At 42.1% G+C, this 21,803-nt stretch overlaps 1 protein-coding gene across 1 annotated transcript in view; it reads left to right on the forward strand.

The window, feature by feature from the left end:
* The window catches only part of ANO1 (anoctamin 1, calcium activated chloride channel), an 83,627-nt gene that overhangs the window by 55,080 nt on the left and 6,744 nt on the right, over positions 1 to 21,803 (forward strand). Inside the window, 14 exon segments of the mRNA XM_009334538.1 lie at positions 1,324 to 1,388; positions 1,954 to 2,088; positions 3,458 to 3,618; positions 7,407 to 7,489; positions 10,190 to 10,261; positions 13,551 to 13,625; positions 14,972 to 15,173; positions 15,894 to 15,925; positions 15,928 to 15,950; positions 16,583 to 16,640; positions 16,749 to 16,849; positions 17,303 to 17,448; positions 18,939 to 19,091; positions 21,338 to 21,390. Coding sequence (XP_009332813.1) covers positions 1,324 to 1,388; positions 1,954 to 2,088; positions 3,458 to 3,618; positions 7,407 to 7,489; positions 10,190 to 10,261; positions 13,551 to 13,625; positions 14,972 to 15,173; positions 15,894 to 15,925; positions 15,928 to 15,950; positions 16,583 to 16,640; positions 16,749 to 16,849; positions 17,303 to 17,448; positions 18,939 to 19,091; positions 21,338 to 21,390 — 1,359 coding nt within the window.

A 21,803-nucleotide genomic window follows, 5' to 3' on the forward strand; every position in this document is an offset into this window, starting at 1 on the left:
GGGACTGCCAGTCTGCCCGCCCTTGCTTTGCTGCATTTCACTGGAGAAATGTAGGAGGCTGACATACGTCAAGTTTCTCATGATAAAATAGCCTACAGATTTAAGCAATAACATCCTGTTTGGTCTGTTCTTCTATGAACAAGATTAATAACGTTGCCCTCCCTGTAATGATAACTGGTGTAGGTCTTGGTTCCCCGCTGCAGTTTCTTCCACAGCTGAGCTGGCTGGGCAGCCTTCACCCACCGATGGAGGTTTGCGTAACCGAGCTCTGAAATTTTCTGCCTTTTTTTTTTTTTCTTTTTTACCCAATGTTCGATGAAAAGAAATACCTCGGCAGTGATCAGTTCATGCTCTTCCATTTGAGAGAGCAGTAGAAGACGAAAAAGGAAGAAGACGGTGTTGTTGCCAGATAAATTAATGAAAGCAGAAGTGACCATCAAAGCATCTCCTTGAAATATCGGTAGCCGGTCCAGGAACAGCCTGCTACCAAGTTCATGTCAGTGGGTTGAAGCAGGGAGAGAAGCAGTAAAGGGAGACCTGACTTCACAAGCTTCTCTTCCCCTTGTCCCACAGAGGAGGTGATGGCTCGGTGGCCAGTGAGCACGCTTCGTCTTCTCTAGTATTTTTTGTACACACACTGATTTCTTGTTCACTCTGTTAGCCGAACTGAATTAAGAAAAAAATCAGGTCTGAGAAGCGCTATTTATATGTTTTATGAAGTAAAGGATAAGTTGAAGGTCTCAGAGGAACCTATTTTTGTGAGGGATTCAATTTTATAAATCACTAATGGGGATAATTGCTTTCCTTGGCCCGTATCCTAGCCAAAAGGATGAGTGGAAATCGTGTTCTTTTAGTTTAAAGCTGAAAAACTTTTAAACGCAGCCTTTGAGGCACCTCTGCACAGCACCTCTTGATGGATGCTGAATATTCTAGTTTGTATAGTGAAAATGAACCAATTTATTCTAGTTTTGTTCTGTCTGGTAACTCAAAGCATATTCATCTTTTGCATCCATTCCGCTAGCTACCTCCTATGGATCATAAAATCAGGACTACTCTCCCCATCCCTGCTATAGTTATCCATCAGTCCCGTTGCTAAAGAGCCTTTTAATGTACTAGAATTCATCACTCTATTATAGCGTGCCAAATCATCAAATTTGTTTTTAATGCTTAATGCAGACTGCGTGTATTGGCAGCTTATGGGTCGAAACCACAAAGTGGCGAGACCAGATCCACAGCGTGAGCTCTGCAGTTTGCTGGGACCGAAGGAGAAAACGCTCGTGTACGCGGTGCTTTAGCTTTCGCCTTTGCCTTTCTGTTTTACAGCTCCTGTGTGAGGAGTGGGCGAGCTACGGAGTCTTTTATAAATATCAGCCCATTGACCTGGTGAGGTGAGAGTTCAGCCCTTAACGTCATGTTTCCACGGGGCAGCGCTGAAGCTGTGCACAACGATGCTCGTGCGGGTGTCCCTGCGGGGATGCTGTCCTCGGTGCCACCCCAGGGGACTCCGGAGAATGGAAAGTTCACTGGGGGAAAAGGAGTTTTCTGTGGGTTTAGAAACACGCTGATGTGTCCCACCTAGTGTGAAAGCTTGCAGGGGACATATTTTTAATGAATTTTGTTTGCTCATGGTGAGAGCTGAGACTCTCTGAAGAAAACGAGGTGCTTTTTTAAGAGGATTTGCTCACAGAAGATCCAAAGATACCAATTTACACAGCAGAAACACGGGGGAAAAAATTACTAGTTGCGCTGACTTGCTTTCATGGTGCCTGTATCTCTGGATTAACTCCAAGCATCATGAGAAAGAGAGTCCTCTGAGAAAAAAAATCCCCACAGGTCATCAGATCTTACTTGCTCCATGCTTAATCCAGCTGCGATTCATAATTTTAGCTGTGTTATATTTTAAGAAATAGGAAACATTTCTCTCTCTCATTTCTTTTTTTTAATGTATTTCAGAAAATACTTCGGAGAGAAGATTGGACTATATTTTGCCTGGCTGGGAGTTTATACACAGATGCTTATTCCAGCTTCAATTGTAGGGATTATCGTTTTCCTATATGGCTGTGCAACTGTGGATGAGAATATACCAAGGTAAAATAAATAAACAAACAGATTCTTTTCTTTGAGGCAACTAGAAACTCAAAGTAGAACGTTACCTTTCTCTGTAAGTGTTTGTCACTAATACCTAGGGCGAGCACAGCTGAAAACTGTGGCTCCCAGTTTCTAGGGCTTGCCCTGTGCCACCCGCAGCCCGACACCCCAGTCCGTCTTTGTTGGCCGTGGCTTCCCGAGGTCTCGTTGCCAGCTGGCGCTTGCCGGAGTACAGCGTGCTCCCACCGCTCTCCCTCCTCACGCCCCACACGCTTCGTCTTTTGGAAGCTGTGCTTAAAATGAAGCCACCTCCGCACGGACGGGGGAGCTTGCAGTCCCACCGATTTCTGCTTCCAGTAAGCGATGGAGCGCTACCAAGGGCTGAGAGTGGGCAGCGGAGCTGCAGCACGTTTTTAAGTCGTTAGCATTTATTGTTAATATCACTTGTGGAGTTTGCATTGATGTGCTAAAAATAATTCTTGGCCGGTTGCTCAGGTGGTTTTGGTTTTTTTCTAGCTCAGATCATTATGGTAAAACAAACCAACAAAATACTAATGATAGGTTTTAGTGCTTCCCATCATAAAATGCTGAGGAGGGCATTGTGTGACATAAAGATGAATCAAGAATATACATGGCTAAAATAAGCAATTGTGGTCAGATTAACAAAATCTTGATGTCCTACTATTTTTCATTTTTTAGTAAGTTTTGTATTACAATATTTTTAAAGCCCTATGATTTTGCATTATTTGCCCTACATGCATCATCAGCTGTAGATGAAAATTACATCGTTTGTACAAGCATAAGCACTGAGTAACAAAGCAGATAATGGATATCGAAAAATAGATATTTTTTTTTTGTACATTAAGATTGCTTTGTACTGCTTCCAGCAGTGAAGAAAGTCAAAGGGAGTGTCACTGTTGCTATTTCACAGATGGAGTGCAGAGAAGTTAAATTGGTTGAACTCCAGTCTCTTGATACTCAGCACTTCCCTCGTACTTTATCTATTGCTGTAGCTAGTATTTCAAAACAAGAGTGATTTTTAAAATTTATTTCTTCTAATGTAAGATCCTATAGTGAAAAGCATAGGGCCTTACGCCTCTCATAATGCTCTCTGTTATTCCCTGGAATAGAAGTAGGGCTGGGGATGGAGGGAGACAGCAGCCTTGCCTGAGGGTTTCAGCCCCTACAGTGGTGTAGGTTACGGACAGAGCTGCTCGCTGGGGCAGGAGCTGGGAAGCGCTGTGAGGGTAGCATCTGATGGTCCTACAGACCAGAAACAGATGCTGTGCAGAGGAGAAAAGATCATCGCAGCATGGAAGATGGAGCCATACTGACCGTGCTTTTTCCGTATCTTGTTGCTTCGTTGCAGCATGGAAATGTGTGACCAGAGAAACAATATCACCATGTGTCCCTTATGTGACAGAACATGCAGTTACTGGAAGATGAGCTCTGCTTGTGCGACTGCTCGTGCAAGTCATCTGTTCGATAACCCTGCGACTGTCTTCTTCTCAGTCTTCATGGCTCTCTGGGGTAAGAAGATATATGCCTTCATGTTAAGTTTTTAATTATTTAAAATACAACAGGAAGAAACAGAAGAGATAAAGCAGTATATTTATACCCAGGCAGTTAATTATATGAAGAACTTCTCTTTTTTTTCTTTCTTTTTTTTTCTTTCCCATGAAACTGTCACCCCCAAATTTATATTCTGGACTGAAGGCTAGAATTCAAAAAGTTGCTCAAGATGAATATCAAATGAAATTGTTAAGCATCTGTCATAAAACTGCTGCGTGGTATGTCAAAATTTCATTAACGGGATTGCACAGCTTGCCAAAAAAAAAAAAAAAAAGTATTTGCAGAGCCAGCTTCCACTTTAGAACATTACAGAAGAAATGTATTAATGTACTTTGGGGTTGAGGGGAGGGCTCCGCCGGGAAGTGTAATGGCCTTTAGCGTCTCAGGACAAACCAACATTGATTCTTGAGTGTGCTCCGAGATGCAATTAAGTTTGTCAGCCAGCAGACAATCTGCATGTAGACCATGAAGTGGGAACGGTGGCATTATAGGTATTTTTTGTGATGCTGACTGCCCTTGTACTCTGAGCATGTCACTTAACCTTTCTTGGCACATCTGTAGAACTTGGATCCTGTCATGAAATCTTTGTGAGAGTGTCCTCAGGAATGGTTATTGAGGGCTTTTCTCCTCCCTGCTGGAGGAGGGATGGGGACCTCCTTGCCCGGGCACCCCAACACCAGGCACGGGCGCAGGAGGAGAGGAGCCTCCAGTCATCCTGGCTGGGGGCCAAGAGGGCCTGTGAAGGTAAACGGGAACTGATGGGGTGCAAAACCCATGTTGGTAACTGGGAGCCCTACGCAGAGAGGCTACAGAGAACAGGGAAATGTGCGTTATTCCCCCCAGCTTTGAAGTTTGATAGCCACATACTCCCAGTGTCAGTGAGAGCAGCACAAGATGACGTTTGCCCTTCCTGTACGCCTTGTTGCGAGTTAGCAAATAACCTGTTTTGGATTATATTTAATCCTAAAAACATAGCCCAAGTTTTCATTTGTTCTAGTACGTAGGGAACCGTTTCTACATTACCATTCATCTGAACTCATTTTAGGACAATTCAACATAATTCAATTTAAAGCAGTGTCTTTTTGACCAAGGTCTCCATTTGAGATAACGATGTTTTAGATGCAATGCTAAGAGCTCATTGGAGGATAAGGACAGTCCTGCAGAGGGATTTTGGGAACAACGGGGAGTTGGGAGCACTGCAGGTTCAGGGGGAAAGCTGGGAAGTGGTATGGGGAGGTTGAACTTGACCAGCTTCACAGCAGAGAGGAGTGATCACTATCTTACAGATCATCATCTTGCCATGTAGCATATAGGGAGAAATGTGATATACCCCAAGGCAGGATGCGGTGTCAGAGACTTTAAATAGTCTGATTCTCTCACGTGGAGAGTCAAGTATCGGTTTTGGTCTCCCTCGTTTACCATTATTGTGAACCCCACATGGATCTTGGCACGTAACGCTCTGTTGTCCAAAAAGGGAGGCTGTTTGCCTCCCTTTCCTTAGCAAACAACTGTGGGTCCCTCCAACCGTTTTTTTACATTCTTGGGCAAAGTAAGGCAGATTGGCAGAAGCCAGTTTCTGTGCTCTGTACCAAATCAGGCTTAATATCTGAGATAGTTTTGGAGCGGGATGTGAAATTCCTCAAGTTCTTCAGAGTCAACATAAAATTTTATTGTGGTACCATAGCATATAAAATGAATGGTGTTTCAAAAAGGTCTTTTTGAATTGGGAAAATCGGAACTTTTTCCACATAGTTTTGAATTTGCGTTCTTGCAAATCTCATTTCTAAAGGATTCATCAAAACAATTTTTTAAAAAATTAAATGGGCACTTTGTTTCTTAAGGAAATAGTATCAACAAAAATTGGCCGTCTCTAAATGTAGGAACGCATATAGTCTCCAGTGCCATTTGTGAGCACCTCTGCATGTAATGAGAGGTTTTATTAGGTTCATGTACAGTTGAACAGTTGAGGCAGACCCAAATAACCTGCTCAGGTGACCCAGGGCATCCTTAGCATAGCAAGAAAATTAGCCCAAGTTCAGGGGTATTATTGTGAGCAAACATTTGGCCAGGCTTTCTTTGTATCGTGGTGGTATTGTAACACCCTGGAGAACTCCACTCACACGAGCATTAAAACAGCTATAGCACTGAGCTGGGCCCCGGTCAGAAGTTCAGCATTAGACATGGGCCGTGGCCCAGTGCTGTTTGGTATTAAATAGCATTAAAAATGTCAGAGAACCCAGATAAGATCATCTGGACAGTAACCTTTGGGAATTTTTAAGCTCCATTTATGCTTATGGGCCCAGATGAAATACGAAAATGCAGGTATGCTTGGCAAAGTGGCGGTGCATCACTACCTGACACGTTCGCCAAGGGCTTTTGCAATGAGCTGGCTGTGTTTCAGACAGTCTTTTCATTTTGCATTGTTGTAAGTCAGTGCCACGGAAGGATTTCTAGTAGCACTACAAAACGACGTCCTGGTCATTTTCCGTCTTTCTTGCTCTACGTGGAAGCTGCAGACCCCAGCGCAAGAACTGCCGGTGGTGGGGAGAGGGGAGGCAATTCCAGGACCGTGACACAGACCCTCTTAAGATACAGCTATGGCCATCCTGATTTACGGGAAGCCTATGGCTTGTAAAGGGGCTCAGTTGTAAGTTTTGCACGTAAGGGTTTCGCTTGGAAGGCAAATGAATGTCATGACCCTAGCCTGGTTCCAGTCATGAGGGTGTCCTTTCCTCTCTATTCAACTTTCTTACCCTCTCCCTGCCTCCGATTTTTCTGGATACGAATGTTGCTGAGCACATCTGTTAATACTCACTGCGGGGAAACTCCCCTGGGAACACCATTTCTTGGTAGACTTGGTAGACTTGCCTCTTTCATAATCACTTATGTATTACACAGCAGTGGTGTATTCCCAGCATCTACATACGTCCTCTGAGAACTTGCTCGGTCTCAGAAGCAGGTAGACTGATATAAACCGGGGTCGTTCGTTGGGAGTCAAGAATTGCTTTAATGAGGTTTCTTTTCTGGAAGTCTTCTCCATCAAAAAGCAAATGGCAGTGTTTCTAATGATAAAAGCCCTTAAAGGCTTCCTCTTTAACAGCCTGCCCACCTGCAGCTTTCACACTGGCATGAGTATTTGGGTTTGGGTGTGATGATTAGAGCTAACCATGCTATTACGACCGCTAGACGGATGTAATTAGAACAGTATAAAAATGCTTTATCTTGATAACTTTGAGGGAATAACTATCCCATCAGTACAAGGCTAGTTAAATCATTCATATTTTGTGCAGATAAAACACAGGTTTGTTTGGACTTATGGATGGAATTATATGCAAATGAAGACCAACAATATCATTAGTCACGCATACAAATATTTAAATAAGTTTGGGTGTCTGCCTTTCTTACACCCCTTAAAAAATTGTAGGCATTTTTCTACATGAAGCTGTGGATGTAACAAATGCCCTTTCTTTTAGCTTACCTAGATAAAAAGGTTGGCTCCTAGCACATCAGTATTTCCCAGATAGACGTGACTGTTGAATAAAAGAAGAACAAAAATGAAGTTAACCTGGCCCGGTATACAATACGATATTGCACCTGCTGAGACCTTTTGGAGACGAGAACCTGCAGATGTACAGCAGGCGATGCGAAGCACGGCCAGCGTGCCTCCTAAGACAAATCCCAGAGGCTGACACGATTCTTTTTTTTTTTGGTAACATGTCGAAATAATTGTTAAACTGTTGTTTCAGCTGCCACCTTTATGGAACACTGGAAGAGAAAACAGATGCGTCTCAACTACAGGTGGGACCTGACTGGGTTTGAAGAGGAGGAGGTTTGTCCCTTCAGTTCTGACTCTTTGACTTCCACTGTGGCGTTGCCGATAGCTCCTTGGCCGAGCCCATAGACAGTTGCCTCACGGGGAACTGTTCTTGGGGCGGTTCCGTCATTTAGGAGAAAGGAAAATCCTATGCATGACCTATTTGAGGTTTTTATAGCAAGGGTATGACTAGTACGTCTTGTTGCCATAGAAATGTAATTGTATAGCCTCAAAAACTTTTTTTTTTTTTTTTAAGTGTGTAGTCGGGTCACACCTAGCAGCGTAGGCATGGAATATACAGCTCAGACTTTACTCCTAGGCTGGTGTCAGGGTGCTAACAACTAAGGACCTCATTCATCTCACGCTGCTGTAAATCAGAAATGAATGTATTAGAGTTGATAAAGTTGCAGCACTGTAAAAAAGCACCGAAAAATTCCTGTTAAATTTAACGATGCAGGATCAAGCCCTGACTTGGAAAATACCTAAGAAAATATTGCCAGATATGTGGGCTTGGGGCATTGGGAGGGACACAGTGTGGAGGTGGTTTGTTTGGTGTTTTTTTTTTTTCATTTGCTAAAAAAAAAAAAAAATAGTATCCCTAGCCAGGTTTACACTAAGTGTGCTAAATAGCGTGAAAGGGAGAAGGGCCGAATCTGTGTGAGAAAGGTCTTAAAAGTCAATGAAGTTTTAGAAGGAAAGGAGAGAAAATCCTCGGCCAGCTGAGAAGCTGTATCGCACCTTTTTGGTTTTAATTTTGTCGCTTTACAAAAAAGGAAAACACGTTCCCAGACCACACGGCCGTCCCAGCCCCGGCAGCCTTGCCCCGGACCGCACTGCCGTTCAGAGGCGGCGGCGGTGGGCGGGGCCCGGCCGTTCTCCCATCGTATGTGACGAGCCGTGCTGCGAAAACCCTGCTGCGGGCTCGGAGCTAGGACCTGCCGTTCGTACAGGCGTTCACCGCTTTGTTTGCTGGCCGGCCGGCTTTTTTTTTCTTTTTTCCTTTTTGCTCTTGTTATTATTAAAAGGAGTATGACTGCCCTTGCCACATCACTAGACGTTCTAAATAGATACACAACAAATATTGCTCACGTGAAACAAAAACCTCACCGGCTCTGGGTTTGACACTATGCAGCTTGATGAGCCTGGCACAGTTATTGTTCCTCTCACCCCCAAAATCTTTCTGCTTGCATTATCTCCTCTTGATATGTTTATCTCCTCCATAACGTATTTAGGCGCACTATGCCAGCAGCCCCTATGCCGTGCGCTTTGCTAGATCGTACCTATTTTACTGGGAGAGAATATAGGGATTTATTTCCTGGATACTGTACTGCTCTTTTATTTTTGGTAACCTGTTGTTAGCATACATGAAGGTAGAAAGGATTAACTGTATCTTTCTGACGTCTGTCCCCTTCATGTCTGAGTTCAGAGCTCTACACAGCTAAAACAGCAGCTGTTAATACAGTATATTTTACTCTGTTTTGTATAGTCAACGCTAGGTAATACAGTCATGAGTTTAGCAAAGAATTTAAGTCCCTCCTGTTTCTGATTGGGGTGAAACTTAAGCTCGTATCGTGTTGAAGAGTCAGGGTTTCAAGTGATATACTAAAACCCAAAGCGTCTCATCTTCTGGTGTTTTTAGGGACACCTAGTTCATACAGTACTTGCGGCAATGTTAATAAATGTTGTAGAACACGAGTAGACTGATTTTCTCTGGTCGTGTCTAGCCATCCACTGTACCTGTGCTTGTTTCATGTAATTTTTAAAATATAAATCCAATATGATCTGCAACAGTTCAGTAATCAAATTTTTGTTTTTTTGTTTTTTTTTTTTCGTGGTTTTTTCTGGTTTCCTGAAGGAGGCAGTCAAGGTTTGGAAAACATTTTTTTTTTTTTAATTGCTCCTACCTTTTTTATTACATGTCTACTGATGAATGCCATCTTTTTATCTCCACCTCTTCTTTTTCGAGCATCAGTTTTTCTTTAGATCTCCCACTGATTGCTTTGCCTTTACACCCTCCCCCTCTCCACTTGTTCAGACTTTTTCCAACTCCGTTCTGTTTCCCATCCGATGCATAATTGTGAATTCTGAATCTTTTGTGAATGCGTAATTACCGTGAACTCTGAATCGGTGAATCTTTCTGAATCTTTTGGCTGTCTTTTCCTTCTGAGTGTTTGCGACACCCTCTCCTTCAATGCACACGGGTAATTGGTGGATGCTGTCCAAGACAGGATTAGGGGAAGACCCCAACTGACGATTTTCTGGGATCCCAAAGCCAAGTATTTTGCATACTGACAGCAGATAACTGTTTCCCTCGTGAGCTGAGGATCGCTGAAATGACAGTTACTGACATGCAAAATCTAATTTTTATCAAAAAGATAGGTAATTAAAATCCAAGCGTAATGTCATGCGGTGTGAACCACGCTGTCTGCAGGTTGTGCTCTATACTCTTATGTATTAAATTTAATCTACATAGCATTGCATGTGGCTGGTCTGATAGTGAGCGCAGATCATTCTGCAGTTGCTGCGAATGATATGGGATTTAACATTTTTTTAAATTACAGTCAGCTAGCAAATGACATAAAGGACATACCGAGTGAATTAGAATTCATTTAGAAAACTTGGAAATGATCAGGAAATCGACCTGCAAACGGTTCATATGTAGCTGATACAGAAAATAAATATTTTGCTTTTTATTAAATATGACTTATTTCACAGGATCATCCGAGAGCAGAATATGAAGCTAAAGTTTTAGAAAAATCACTGAGAAAAGAACACAAACATAAAGAGGTATGGTAAAAATATCCATTTGGTTCACTTGTGAAAAACTTTGAAAAAGAAGGTTGTTATAGCAGGCACTGGCCCGAGACTAAGAAATAGGTAAAAAATAGAGTCACTGCGCATTGTGTTTAAATTCCAGATGTCTTCGGTCCTAGCATACATGGGATACTCGGTGTATACCAGTGCACAACACCTGATTAAGTCTAGAAATGTCTTTAATAATCAGATACAGGAGTGTGGCCTAGGGAGGCTAACTGAGCCCGATTGAAGGGGTGTTCCTCTTAGTTTAACAAACCAAGTTTGAGAAAACTGTAAAAAACATCTTATTCTGTGCTAATACAAGTACCTAAAGCCTCTCAGGAGAGGTCCTCTGTCTTGCTAGACTTTTTTTGTAAATAAAAATACTACTAGAGCATTAACGAAGAGTACTAACACCAATTTCCTTGCCGAATTCCAGCTTTGATAACTTCCTGCCTTTTAAAAACATGACTTCCATTTTGTTCCACTGAATAAGGTAGCGCTCACGTCTGCTTTTAACTTGCTCTTTACATCGCCGTGAAAAAGGTGCTGCCAGTCATCCCCAGGGCGCGTGCATCTCGCCAACGGACGGTGCAGTCCCTATGAGCAGCTTCCCCGCCCTTTCGCTGAAGGCTGTGATTCCTTCCCTATTACTGTCTGTCAGCAGCAGACCGATTTGAAAAAGCTCCTTTTCTCCCCCACATACCGGTTTCCACCCTACCAGAGGTTATTCCCCCTTAACTGCAAGAATTCAGCCATTTGTATGACCGTGTTTTTAAGCAGAGAAGTAAATGCTCCGGCATAACCAAAATCTGTCGGCAGAAATTCCTCTTTTGTATCTGTTGCCAGTGGCACAGCAGCGTGGAACCGTGCCCTAAATTGGAATTTTGTGAAAACCCTACGAAAATACAACTGTAATAACCACGTTAATGTTAAATATGCTTTAAGAGACAGCATACATAGATTGGACTGGCATTAAACTGAATGTGTCCGCTTTTGTCACGTGCTTACATTGGGGTACCATTGGGCCCCTCTTAAAAGATGCTACAAAGCTGACGGTGGCACGTTGCCGTTAATCTCTAGGATGCCGCGTGTAAGCGGTTACGGGTCCAGCGTCATGTGCAATACCTTACCCGCCGCACTGCTTTAAAATCCCGTGCAGAAGAAAAAGAATTGGGGTTGCTGCCCTCTTATTGGCTGGATAAACAATGTTGGAATACAGACTTAGTTGCGTTCTGCTAAAAACCTGCGACTCGCTGTACTTTTGAGTAGAGAGGTGGTGGGTGCCCCATCCCTGGAAACGTTCCAGGTCAGGTTGGACGGGGCTCTGAGCAACCTGATCTAGTTGAAGATGTCCCTGCCCACGGCAGGGGGGTTGGACTAGATGACCTTTAGAGGTCCCTTCCGACCCAAACTATTCTATGATTCTATGATACTGGGAATTCAGATCTTAAATGTGGAAAACTGTAGGGTAATCGGACAATTAATGAATGGTGGCCTCCAAATATTGGAGTATGAAAGCTGAGCAATTAAGAGAGGATTTTTATTTTAACCAGACTATTTATAACTTTTTGGGCTGTGTTCAATTTGGATGTTACTAATTTGGGAAACGTGAGAAAAGGAGTTTTTTCTGAAAGACTTGGTAATTATCTTTCATTGGGATCTGGAGTGTTAAAGTTCAAATTCAACAGTTGTAAGACAACTTGGAAATCTTCTTAAAGAAAAAAATATCTAAAGCTGAACCAGAAATTGCTCATATATTTTCAAGAGAAGTCCAATTAAAAAAAAAATATTTTTTTAAAGGCAAAACTTTCTGGACAGTCTTTATACATCATAAAGGAAAAAGAAGGGCACAATCCTGAATTAAAAAGGGAATATCCTTTGCAGGATTGCTTGATCTACCCCAGCATTTGGGGCGAGAGTTGGTCTTTTGTTGTTGTTATGTTTTATTAACCTAAAGCTGAAACACAAAGCCTTAAGCAAACTAATAGAGCATTCACTTGTGGCTAAACTGCTATGTACACTGAGTCAGTAGAGAGCATATAGATTAATTGAGCAGCGCTTTGTAATGCTGTATTGCCCGATCCTTTTTTTGTTTCCTTTGACTGCCATCAGAAGCATCGGTATTTTCCAGAAGAGACAGCAAACAAATGGAGACAAAGAGTTAAGACAGTCATGGCTGGGGTGAAATTGGTTCTTTTTATTCAAACTTATGAAGAAACTCAAATTATGAGTAATTATGGAAGACACAAATCAATTTGTTTTTGGCTGTTGAACCTTTGTTTAATATTCACGTGCAGTTCTGGGTTTCTTCCCCCTCCTCCCCTTGTTTCTTCAGCACCCTATGGGACACTGTTTCTGTGCATTGGGAATGGCACTGCATGGCTAATCTTAGATTTACCATCCTGGACTGATGTTACGTTTTGCAGTGGAGCATGGGCCATGTGTTGAAAGAGTTGCTTGCACTTCCCTGAGACGACGTGCATGTAATGAAAATAGAATTTGAGTAATATTTTTATGTTCATTATAACGTGTGCATCATCTTCCGTAACGTTCCTTTTGTTGTTTCTTTTCTGGTGTTTAGAAACAATTCCCGGCATCAAAGTTTATGAAAGACTCTAGATGAGCAATACTGTTCTAAATGCAATTTTCATACCCGAATTCAGGCAGTGGCTGGTTGACTCCTATAAGGAGTTATTACACGTGCGCATCTTAACTCCTATTGGCGTGGTCCATTGAATACCACGTGGATAGTCAGGTAGTTAAAAATCACTCATATTGAAGGAATTTCCAGTCTTATCACACGCTAAAACAAGATCTTCCCTGTCAACTGTGCGTTCATCTTGGAGTTACTCAGTAGCATACTTCATCTGTAGTTCAGTGGAACCAGTTGTGCAACTGCAAAGCTGCAAATATTAACTGGGGAGGGAGAGGGGAGGAAGGAGAATTTTTCTAGGGAAAGCAAAAGAAAATATTTAGCAGTAGGAGAGATTTTACTTCATGGTTTTTGACAGACTATTTGCATGTTTCCTTCAAAAAGTATACAGAAAAATCTGGTTTATTTATACTCGCAGCGCAGGCGCTTGACCAATTTGAACCTAGATACAGAGTAAACAATTTGCCTGTGTGGAATTGTAACTGTAAACACTGTGTCTTTGCATCTTCTAACTGGTTGTGTATTTGCTAGCCTTTTTTTCCCCCCTCTCTCTTTTTGTCACGTGTGCAAAATCACACGCTCCATCTTTATTAAATGTACCCTTTTTTCCCCTCCAAATTTTAGACAGATAAAGAAAAGCTGACATGGAAGGATCGTTTTCCAGCCTATTTAACCAATTTTGTTGGCATTATCTTCATGGTAAGCATCACCCGGCAAAACCTGAAATTTATGTTACCGAGTCATTGTATAGAACAGAAGTGATGGAAATGTTAGTGAAACCGTGACGGACTGTATCAGATTGATGTGGTTCGCAGTGGCTTTTCCCCAGTGAAAAAATTCAAACGCTTTATTGCTTTAGAACCTAAAATCTTTTCAAGAGCTTGAATTTCTATGTTGGCGTCTCTTTCCAGTAAAGAAAAAGAATACCTAAATAGGGTAGGGGAAAAATGGGGGCACGGAAATGGAAATTGCCACCACCGCTGATGGGGCGAAACTTAAAAAGTAGAGAAAGTCCTCTCAGAAAGTAGTCACGAAGTAGAGAACGGCCTCATTTTTATACCAAACTTTTTTGAAAGACATGATGTGGCCAATTGCAATCCTGATTGCAAAGATTTTTAATAAATCAGTCAAATTTGGGGTTATACCCCAACAGGAGAATTGCAAACGGAGCGCTTAATTCAAGAAAAAGGTAAAATAATGATGAGAACAGCCTTTTCCCATTTGCTGATAAAGCATCAGCGTTTAAAACAAATTTTGAAGGAAATAATAATAATTCAAGACATGGGGCAGATTGGCAGATGGATAAAAAAGCTTAAGCCCTTTCCAAAGGTCGAATATGCCAGACTATTCTAATAAAAACCAAATAATTTGTTTTTTTGGGATAGGGATTCTGTTTTGGGGCTGTTTCTTTTAATATTTGTGTTTTCAGGGAACGGAAATGCAGTAAATCTAATCTTCTCAGCTGAAGAATCAGTACCTTAGAAGAATCACATTTTTAAATTATTCCTCTATTTAAGCAATGAAAAATTAAGTAAGACTTTGTGCACCTTGATGTTGCCAGGAAGTGCGTTGATTTAATCAGTTTTAATTTCAGTTTAGGATTATGACAGCATAACAAGCCTGAGTAGGGGATTTGAAAGCTTGTGTGCAGACTTAAGCTGAAATACTCCTCTCTGCTTCAACGCTGCCTTTCTTTTATAATAAAGCAAATACCACGTACATACGCTGTTGCTGTTAGGGCTGAGAGGAAACCCACTAATATATTTCAAATCAGCAAGTAGTTCACATTTAGGTGCCTTTAAAAAAAAGCCTTTTGCATGTGATTGTGGCATCATTATATCAGTTTTTTTCATGTGATGATCAAATTACTAGCAAAAGAGGATATTTTTCCCCACGGTTCATCAAAGTGATTGGGAGCCTTAGTGCAGAATTTGGTGGACTTGGGATGTGGCCCAGAGATCCCATTTTTAAGGTCATTGCTAAGTCCCACACAAAGTATTTACAGTTAAATCTTTCGTAAGAGGCTGTGCTATTCTTGCTTGCAGGTTGGGCTGACGTTCGCTATAGTGTTTGGAGTCATCATATACAGGATCTCGACTGCAGCGGCGCTGGCAATCAGTTCAACTCCCTCGGGCCGCTCAAGCGTTAGGGTCACCGTCACTGCCACCGCAGTCATTATCAATTTGGTCGTCATCATCATCCTGGATGAAGTATACGGCTGCATCGCAAGGTGGCTAACTCAGATCGGTACGTTTAAATCCTCAACTGATGTTTGCCAGAGCGATTTTAAATGAGAGGACCCAAATGACTGGCTTTCGTGATTAACTTGAAACTGGTGAGCAAACCCAGGAAATGCAAATGTGCGGCTAAAGGTCTAAGCAGCTACTTCAAAATATCAAAGCACACATGGATTCAGCTTTATTTTTAAAGTTTTTCTTTCAGCAGTGGTAGTACTAGTCACTAATCCAGTTACGAGTGACAGGGATGACGGACACAGCATAAATTCCTATACCTAATCTTGAACGTCACTCTTCCATATCACGCAATTACTCTTTTCATTTTCTGCCATTTTTTATTTGGCGTAAGACATGTCGAGAAATACAAAATAGTGAGTGCAAAATAACACCGTAGAAAAAAAATTTTTGAATCATTTCCAAAAAGCATCAGCGACAAAAGGTCCAGAAATCTTTTCAGGTAAGTTCTTGTCCTTCTGCAAATGATTGTCATGGAGGTTAGCCAGGTGTGGAATGAAATTAGAATTACTGTTGTAACACATCTGAACGGTGGGATCCTCAGCAGATTGACCGCTGACCTCAGTGAGGCCATATTGCTTTTATATATATATATATATTTTGCTATAAATATATACCTCTTTGTTTAAAAGATGACTGATGTTTTCCAATGTCCACATTTATAAGATGTTGAAATGTTCCTTAACGTTTCTTATCCGTGTCACATTGGTTCCAGAGGTGCCAAAAACTGACAAGAATTTCGAAGAGCATACGTCGCTTTCTTCAAGGGCCGGTGAGTAATGCAAAAGGCTGTTCAGGGTTTCAGCTTGGTGCTTATGAGACAGCTGTAGCTGAGCTAAGGCCATAGTTGGACGATAAAGTAAATCTGGTTTAAAAACTCCTCAGTATTGACCCAAAAACTCTGTGGCCTCGTGGGATAAAGCAGGGACCTGGTACTCTGCCGTTTCAAATTTGTTAAAGCCATTTTGTTAAGATAACTTTGTACGTTCAGATGCAATCCCCCATCAGGCTATTTACCGTTGTCTATTTACCACTCTTAACTTTCTATCATAGCAAGTATCATCTCTCTTCTTGCAACCAGCATGAAAACACAAGGCTAAAATAAATACTCCGTGTGGCACGTTCCGGCTAATGCAACAAAGATGAGGATTACCTTAGAGGATTTCTGCCCAGATGTGCCTATAATATTATAGGACACACGACTTGCAGTTTTACTGAGTTGTTCACTCAGTAAACAGGACTTACTCTTTAAAACAAACCCAAAGATAATTATCCACTTTTTCAGGACGAAACATTAGGTGGTCCCGCTCAAAGGCATAGAGTTGGACATAAATGACTTTAGGACTCAAATATAAGAAGTATAAAATATATATGAAGTTTATAATTCTAACCATTGTGCCCTAGATTTGTTGGACGTCCAGGAGACTATGTCTACATTTTCCATTCTTTCCGAATGGAAGAGGTAATTGCGTTTTCCCCTGTCTGTGATCACGCTGGGCGGGAGCACCATCTTCCCCCGCCACAGGGATGCAGCGAATGTTCTGACTGACGTTTCCTCTGCCCACCCTAGTGTGCTCCAGGCGGCTGCCTAATGGAGTTGTGTATCCAGCTCAGTATCATCATGTTGGGCAAGCAGCTGATTCAGAACAATTTATTTGAGATTGGCATCCCGTAAGTAGCGACTTTTGTTTGTTTTTGTTTTAAACACGTGTTATTTACGATGCGTGCAGTACACTGTGTGTATCCACTGCCCCTTGACGTGAACGCGGTTCTTCGGCTACCTGCAAGACTTTTGCAGCAGGCCTGCGTCTGCTGCATTGCAAATACCTGCATCCGCGCCGCAGCTGCATCCAGCAACGCATCCAGCATCTTTGAAAAGTGTTAGGCGATCTATTGCTGTCCTACTGGTTAGCAAGAGGTGTAATGCTGAACGTGTGATTCGATTATAACCGTGTCTCAGTGCCTGTATGTGCTGATCCCTGATACTTTTAGCACAGTGTGGCTCTTGCACAGTTTTTATGAAAATAGGTATGGAGCTTATTGTGTCTGTTAATGTAAAATAACTGAAGAATGGGCATTGTGACCGGAATGGCATGCTAACTGAATCGTTTTCATTTCCCCCAGAAAAATGAAGAAATTTATACGATACATGAAATTAAAGCAACGGCGTTCTTTAGACCATGAAGAGCACATGAAAAAAAAGCAGCGTTATGAAATGGACTATAACCTGGAGCCTTTCGCTGGCCTTACCCCTGAATATATGGAAATGAGTGAGTGAGGTGGAAAGAAGGCATTTTAAACCGTAATTATTCTGAGTAATTGGGGTGGAGAGCTGAGGTTTTTGAACTGTAGATTCGGTGGACAGCGGCTATGAGGCATAACTTAATTATTAAAGCGTATAGTCTCGGACTGTAGCATGTTTCAGCCAACTGCTGGCTGCTTCAGGGATGAATTGTGCTCTCTGCTGTTCGTGAGCCCTTCCTTTAGCACTATATTTTAGAAATTTTCTTTCAAGCCATGTGACATGTCACTGTCAAGTTTCAAATGCAAATGATTAAACGGCATAAACTTGAGATTGTGAGGCACATTTTATCATCAGTTGCACCCTACATTGGAAATAAGTTACTTAATTCGGATTTGACAATTTCCACTGCATATTCTCACACCAGGTTGTTTCTGTTTTCTGAAATCTGGACTAAATCTGAGAGACATATGTGCCTGTAGACCAGGTTGTACTTGACAGATCACATATAATTATTTTTTTTTCAAGTAATGTATTATGTTGAGTGAGTGATATGGAAATTCAGCACTGGATATCAGCTCTACGTTGCTGTGGGTGTACAACTACATTTCGCTTCCTACTTTCAATCTTGGAAAGGCTGAGAACTGTTCGACATAATGCTGTTTGCTACAGTATCAGACATTCCGGAAGGATCTGTCCTAAAAGAGCAACTTTATTTAGTATTTTAAGGAATGACTAGGCAAAAATAGTGGTAAAGGATAATGAAGTATACGAATACCCAAAATTGGCATGCCTAGTAAATGCAAAGGCAAATTAGAGTATCTGATGACCTTGATGTTCAGAGTAGTTGAAACAGATTGAAATTTAATGGTACGAACTACGAGGTTATGCTGTCCGTTCCTAAAAATAAGAGAAGATGCAGTTAGCGAGGTCAGCATTTGGAAGTAACAGAGGAAGAGGAAGATGGGGCTCTAACAGTACCAGGATGGGTATGACATCAATGCGATGTCCTCATCAAACAAAAGCAAGTATGACCCCAGGTTGTAGGAAGCACGTTATTGCCAGTAAAGGCAGAGAATCAGTCGTGTCCTTTTCGAAGCCCGTAAGTTTCTGTTCTTCAGAAGAGAAAGCTTCCAGTGGGATTAGTGAGGGCTAAAAACCTGCCGGGTGGAGCATGGCAAGTTTATGTAGAGCTAACACGGTCGCTGCCGTGATCCCGCTCCTTCAGATCACTCCTGTGCCAGCCTCGCCCACGGCAAAATTGTTCTAGGAGCTTCCCCATCCTTCCGGTTACTTTGCCTTGCCTCAGCAGCCCCGGCTTTTGCGCGAGAGGCAACTGGCCCTCCAATGCCCGAATGGAGCAGCAGTCAGGCAAACTGTGCCTGAGGCAGAAAATGTGGTTTAGTCTCCCAGCGAGTGTCATCTTGTTAGAATTTGGGGGGGTGGCACTGACGAGATGATGCATGCATTCGACACATACTGGCCACAGCCATTGAAACGGTTCCTTTTTCTTTTCAGTTATTCAGTTTGGATTTGTAACTTTGTTTGTTGCATCGTTCCCGCTTGCGCCTTTGTTTGCTTTGTTGAACAACATCATTGAAATCCGTCTAGATGCAAAAAAATTTGTTACTGAGCTGAGGAGACCGGTAGCAGTCAGAGCAAAGGATATAGGTAAGTGGACATTGCTATTGTTATCCCTGTTTGTTTATTCCTGGATTGATGGCAGGATATTATTATGCTGAGTTAGTTTCATTAACAGGAAGACATTTATAGGAAAATTCAAAACATTAGACTGTGGCTTAACTGTGAACTGTCATAACATATCGAGGCTTTACTTTTAAAATAGAAGGACTGGAGCTTTACATTCAGATTAATATTTTACTAAGTAAACAGTATCATTTTTCAAATCAAAATGATCAATACAATAGTGAAATATCTTGCGTGGTTCTGCGCGTCAACGGTTCTTCCTGGCAATGCAGTTTTCTTGCAGAAGCAAAAATTTCTGCATTTAGTAACTCTGGACTGGGCTGGAGAAATACACTTGGGAATGAGAGGAGACTCAAAAGTCCGTGGGTAAATGTATCCCTTTGTCCCTACTCAGCATGAATGACGGAAGGGTGGAGCTTGAAAGCTGCAGTGAATCTAGCTGGAACTGGGCTCTGCGGTTGTACGGTGACAACAGACCGGTCCTCCCCTTGCTGCGGGGGGCCAACAGCTATATGTATATGGAATGAGGAAGCTATTTCTCCCAAATGTTGGTTACTTACGAGTAAAAAGGTCATTAAAATAATTGTTCGTATTACAGAGCCAGTCAGCAAGAGCAGAGAAGTTTATGATCTGTTACCACACTCGGTGTTCGTTCTGGTATTGTGCAAGCAGAGTTCTTCCTTGGCCTCATCCTCGTGCCCCAGGATCATCCTAGAGTTGAAGAACACATCTTGTTTTGTCATGCTGTTGCCTTTACCACGACATAGCTTTCGGGGTGTTTTGTGGCTGGCTCATTTGATGCTGCGGGCTAAGGTTGCTGGTGGAGATGTTGGAGCGGCTGTTGTTAGTTTTTTGGTTGTGGTGGGTTTTTTGAGGTTTTTTTTTGCTTTTGGGAGGGTGTTAATTGCAATTTATTGCAATTCAATCCCACTTTTGTGGGTGGAAGAACCCCGCTCCTTTCAGAGACGTGCTGAAGTCAGAGACCGTGAGATGGCCACAGACAAACCAGACAAGTTTTTAGGGCAGGCGTCAGCAGAATCAGGAAAGGGAGAAGGTCCCACCTGCTAAAGGCAGTGGGTAACGACTGGCAGCAGACAGGGGTCTCTCTCTGCTTCCCCTGATACTGTCATATCTTTTCCTGAAGTTCAATTCTGTACTCTGTCCAGGCTGGCTTGTGTATGCTGTGCCGGAAGACCAAAGCTATATGAAGTATGAGTTAGCTACCGAGCAAAGGATTCGGCCAGGCTGGAGGAGTCTTCCAGGGATGTTACCCTGTGTAAAGCCTCCTACAGCTTCCTTCCTCTTCAGACCCAGAATAGGAGAGTGGCTCATCAGGGCTGTAACCACACGGATCTGGTAGCAGCCCTGGATTTTTCCATCAACACTGGATCTTGCAGTTTGAGTACTTCAGCTAAGGAGAAATTTTCAAGCTGTCACTAATGACCAGGAGACTGTTAGAGAGGCCAGGCACAAGGGTGTGTGACCACGTACGCTAAACCAGCTTCATGTAGACTTCAGAGAAGCCCTTCCATGAGGAATGGGATCTGGAGATGGGGAAGGGGCAGAACTGTGGGACTTCATGCATCATCCTCAGACTAAATCCAGAGGGGTTGAACCTGAGTCAGTGTGGGGTTGGTTGGTATTACATTTTGTGTGCACAGAGCCCATGCTGAGGAAACCCCTATCTATACGGTTTCCAGATGCAAATGGAAAAATCCCACGGAGTGGCTCCACTGGAGCTTTGCTTTCTCAAAACTGAGGTAGGATCAATAGTGATGAGAAAGTGTAGAAACAGATTCAGATCCTTAAAACTGGTAGATCAGTACGTTCTGCACCACGTGTGTGGAGGTTCCAGCTCCCTATCTGCAGCTTTCTCATTCTCCTCAAGCATTTGAGAAGTTTGAAGGAAATTTCGTGATGTTTTTCTTTTCTACCTATGCCAGCATTCCTCTGTCTCACGCTTGCCTTCCTCTTCCTCAAAGAAGCTTTTAGCTTAAAACCTCAAAAAAAGGGTGCCTAAACATAGCTTTGGAAGACAGAGTTGGGCTCCCTTCGCTTACAGGTCATAATCTCTTATAATTTATTCTTTTTTTATTTGAAATAAAACTCCAGTTTGGCACAGTCATACGTGTTCCTAACACTTAATTAAAATGTAATTTATCTAATTTTAATGACTGGAACGGCATTTACATGTTTGTCTCCTTCCTTAGGAATCTGGTACAATATCCTCAGAGGTATTGGAAAGCTTGCTGTCATCATAAATGTAAGTAATTCGGCATGAATAAAATTTTAATTCAATAGGCTGGCTTTTCCACTCTGCTCCATTAGTTTTATTTCAGCATAAATCCCTTAAAATCGAGTGAAAGTATATGATTTAGAAATGTTCTGCAATATTAGAGAATTGGATGCAGTGTTTATTTTAAAGTTGTGATAGTAGTAGAAATAATATAAAATAGTAAGTGGTCGTTGCAGCTTTTTTCCAGAATGTTTTCATAAAACAGTTTTGCCCTTCAAACAAATAAGATCACAGCTGCTTACTTTTGCTCTTTTGAAATACTATCACTAAGATGATGTACTTTTAATTTCAATGCTAAAACCTATGTGGGGTCCGGTAGTCAACTGAGTGTGAATTAGTTCAGCTCATCAGAGCGCAGTGTCCCTCCATTGAAAATCTGG

This window comes from Pygoscelis adeliae, unplaced genomic scaffold (assembly GCF_000699105.1).
Source record: "Pygoscelis adeliae isolate BGI_AS28 unplaced genomic scaffold, ASM69910v1 Scaffold171, whole genome shotgun sequence".
In the NCBI taxonomy this organism is placed as follows: Eukaryota; Metazoa; Chordata; class Aves; order Sphenisciformes; family Spheniscidae; genus Pygoscelis; species Pygoscelis adeliae.